The following is a 3454-nucleotide window of genomic DNA, read 5'->3' as shown; positions in this document are numbered from 1 at the left end:
CTGGAGCCGGCATTTAGCACGAGGGAGGGTTCAGTGGCAGCCAGGGTGCAGGAGACAGGAGGAGCTGCAGAAAGGGGTTTTTGGGTCTGTGGAGAACGGGCGGATGGGCAGACGTGGAGTCCCGGCCGAGGGGACCCTGCCTGGGGAGATGAGGAAAGAAGCCCCCGGAGAGGAAGTGAATCTGGGCCGCCGAGGCTGCCTCGCCTCGCCCAGACGCACCCAGATGTCTGCCCGGTCTGCCCGACTGGTTCTTCGGCCGGGCCTCCAGTCACTCCCTGCCCGGGAGCTGGACAGACCTGTCACGCAGATCCCTCCCTTGGGATCAAGTTCAAGCCCCTCACAGAGGTTCATAAGGGCCTTCCTGGCACCGGTAGCTGCTGGTGTGGTCTTTCCCCTGAGGTTTCCTATGCCCTCGAGCCCAGGTCAGCTTCCAGAGTGCTGGGGGTAGGGGTGGGGTGGGGCCTGGGGAAGGGCCAGAGGGAGGCGGGAAGCTTTCTTAACAGCCCCAGGCTGACCTGGGGTGACCTCTCTGCTTCCCTTTTGCTCAACACTGAGCTACTGTGTTTACATCTCTTGCCGCAGTGTCTACTGTCCTGGAACCTTGAAGGCAGGGAGGGACTTCCCTCACCTGTCAGGGTTCACACTCTGCCTCACAGGATTTTCTGGGGATGATGAAGTGAGCGGCGGCTCCCACTCTTCCAAGGCTCTTATGAAAAGTCAGTTCAGTTGTGTGTGTGGTGGGGACTATATCCCATCTGAGCCTCCATGCTCACTCGCGTCCAACTCTATGCTATCCTTTGCACCGTAGCCTGCCAGGCTCCTCTGTCCATGGGATTCTCCCAGCAAGAGTACTAGAATGAGTAGCCATTCCCTTGTCCAGGGGATCTTCCAGACCCAGGGATAGAACCTGGGTCTCCTGAATTGCAGGCAGATTCTTTACCATCTGAACCACCTGGGAGAATGTCTAAATAAAGAAGAGATGGATGACGTAACTGGGGGAGCTTGGGCTGGGCTGGACCTGGGATAAGACTACAGAAGCAGAAGGATGGCAGGAGGTCCGAGGTCATCTGGAGAATGGGAGGCAGGTTGAGGGAATTCTGACAGTGCAGGGTGGGGGTGGGGCCGGCCTTGGGGACCTGCCCAGGGGAGCTCCAAGCAGGGCAGGGAAACAGCACACCCTCCACCTCAGTTATAAGGGTTGCGACAGTCTGAGTAAGGTTAAGACTCAACTGACATAAGAAGTTAGAGACTTGTAGGGCCCACTGGGTACTAACCCAGAGGACAGAGAAGCATGAAGGGTCTGCGCCATCCTGCAACATCGTGGACACCACTGCATCGAAAAGAGCGACTCTCGGGTCCCAAAGGGCTGAGCTTTTCCCCCAGAATCTGAGTAGGCACCGGCTCATTGAACCACCCAGGGACAAAACAGGAATCGGAATGAGAAACAGGAACCAATAAAATCACTTTAATTTGCTACTTTTCATTTTGAAAGATCATTACAGTATCATTTAAAATCCAGCCAGGAAAGATGCCCCAGGACTGCTGAGTCCTGGGGACCACTGAGAACGGTCACCCTAGCATGTGACTGCGGGCGGGGCCGGTGGGGGCTGACCCCCAGACTGGTGCTGCTTTTCTCTTCCAGGCTAAGACAAGCTGGGCTCAGGGGAGGCTAGGGTGGAACCAGGTTCCTCTGTGATGAAGGCACCTGGTGGGGACCAACTAGTGGGGTGGCAGAACACCCCTCTCCAGTTCCCCCACCCCCAGATTCAGGTTCAGGTCTGAGAGCCCCAGCAGAGGTCACGCCTGGACTGACCCCACCCCGGTCTGGAGGGACCAAAGCTGAACAATGATGTGTGAACCGTTTTCTTGGAAAGCTCACGTCCATGCTCTGGGTGAGGGCCAGAGCTGCTGTCCTTCCAGCCACAGGAACTTGCAGGAGGCAGGAGAGAGGGGAGACTGGGTTAGAGGCCTGACAGAGCTGCTCCAGCCCTGGGGTCAAAGTCTGGGTGAGGGAGTGAGGGAGGGGGCGGGCTTATTATTCAAAGACCGGGCTCCAGATCTGTTAGCAGCTCAGGCCCTTCCCTGATCCCTGAGGAGTGAAGTGTGAAGGCCTCGGCACTCGCGGGGCTGGGGCTCAGAGCAGCATCTCGGGCGGCCTGCGGGCCAGTTCTCGGCGGGGCTGTTGGTTCCACCGTCCATGTCTCCGGAACCAACAGGCTCCAATGTGTAGTGGATATGGAGCTACCCCGAGTCCTCAGCGAGTGACGTGCAAAGTCCCAGGGGTCAGTGGTCACTGGGCCAGCACAGACACTCATGGGCTTCATTTCTGGAAATGTCTTAACTGTCTGTGCTGGGGTCGGCCTCATCATAAACGTCCTGTCCTTTCTCATCAAGAGAGCCCCCTTCCAGTGCTGATGCAGGGGGTCCCAGCATGAACATCTGTTACATTTTCCACGAGACCCATGAAGAGGGAGGGTCCAGGCTCACTCATTTCATTCTCTCTGGACTGTTCTGGAATGATGGGGAAGTTTAAAAACAAAACCCCCAGGGGCACTGTGACTGCACGTATTGGGTAGAGTGGGGGTGGGTGGGGATGTAACTCTCTGCTGGAGGCAGTCCTGGGAACCGTTCTTGACAAGCCTTTTTCTCTGGCCCTGAAAACGGAGGGCGATTCCCCTGCCGAGCGGGGATGGTAGCGAGGACTGCAGGGTGGGCTGGGGGGAGCCCTCCCACAGGGAGCAACCCCTCCCATGGGGTGCAGGCTGGTCAGCAGAAGAGCTCCTCGCAGATCCTGCGCGTGTCCTCCGGCGCCGCCACTGTGTAGCCCACTGTCCTGGGGTCTGTGAAGATCTCGTGGTCATTCCCGCCCTGTGAAGACACGAGGCGGATGCAGGCGCCACCTGGTTTGTCCTGGGCCTTGGCCCCTGCCACCCCGGCCTGGGACCACCAGAGAAATGAGGACCTCGTGTTTTACTGGGAGCATCTCTCTGCAGCTACCATTCCAGGAGAGGAACAACCCGGTACAGTTGCTACCAAGAAAGGGTTTTTCACCTTCCCTTGAACTGCCTTCAGCTAGGAACATGTAATTATGCCTGTGGAAGAAATCACAATGTTCCCGAAGACCTGTCTAAGGCTTATTTTTCTATCAAGAAAGCAGCACAGTGGGTGACAGGAATCTCACAGCCATTGATTTGCTTTAACCGCACCCATATGTTCCTAACAGGTCACAGGGAAGGGCAGACGGGCCAGAGCTGCGCTGCCCTTGAACTTCCTGGGACCATGGACATGGTCCATCTCTGAGCTGACGCTGGCCACGCGTGTGGCTGGCCTGACAGATGCATGACTGGCCACGCGTGTGGCTGCGTGTGATTTATTAAGCTTCAACAGGCCCACGTGCCTGGAGCCCGAGCCTGCTGACCTGGGCTCAGATCCTGGTTCCAGCACCGGCGACAGG

At 57.6% G+C, this 3454-nt stretch overlaps 1 protein-coding gene across 1 annotated transcript in view; it reads right to left on the bottom strand.

Moving 5' to 3' along the window:
* Positions 1-1441: 1441 nt before the first annotated feature.
* PMM2 (phosphomannomutase 2) overlaps positions 1442-3454 on the bottom strand; it is a 30870-nt gene continuing 28857 nt past the window's right edge. Inside the window, exon 8 of the mRNA XM_010840457.1 lies at positions 1442-2868. Within this exon, the coding sequence (XP_010838759.1) occupies positions 2767-2868 (102 nt within the window). The 3' untranslated portion in view covers positions 1442-2766. The remainder of the gene's footprint in view (positions 2869-3454) is intronic.

The sequence above is a fragment of the Bison bison genome, unplaced genomic scaffold, assembly GCF_000754665.1.
Source record: "Bison bison bison isolate TAMUID 2011002044 unplaced genomic scaffold, Bison_UMD1.0 scf7180017864144, whole genome shotgun sequence".
NCBI classification, from domain to species: domain Eukaryota; kingdom Metazoa; phylum Chordata; class Mammalia; order Artiodactyla; family Bovidae; genus Bison; species Bison bison.
This window is presented reverse-complemented; position numbering and strand designations above follow the sequence as displayed.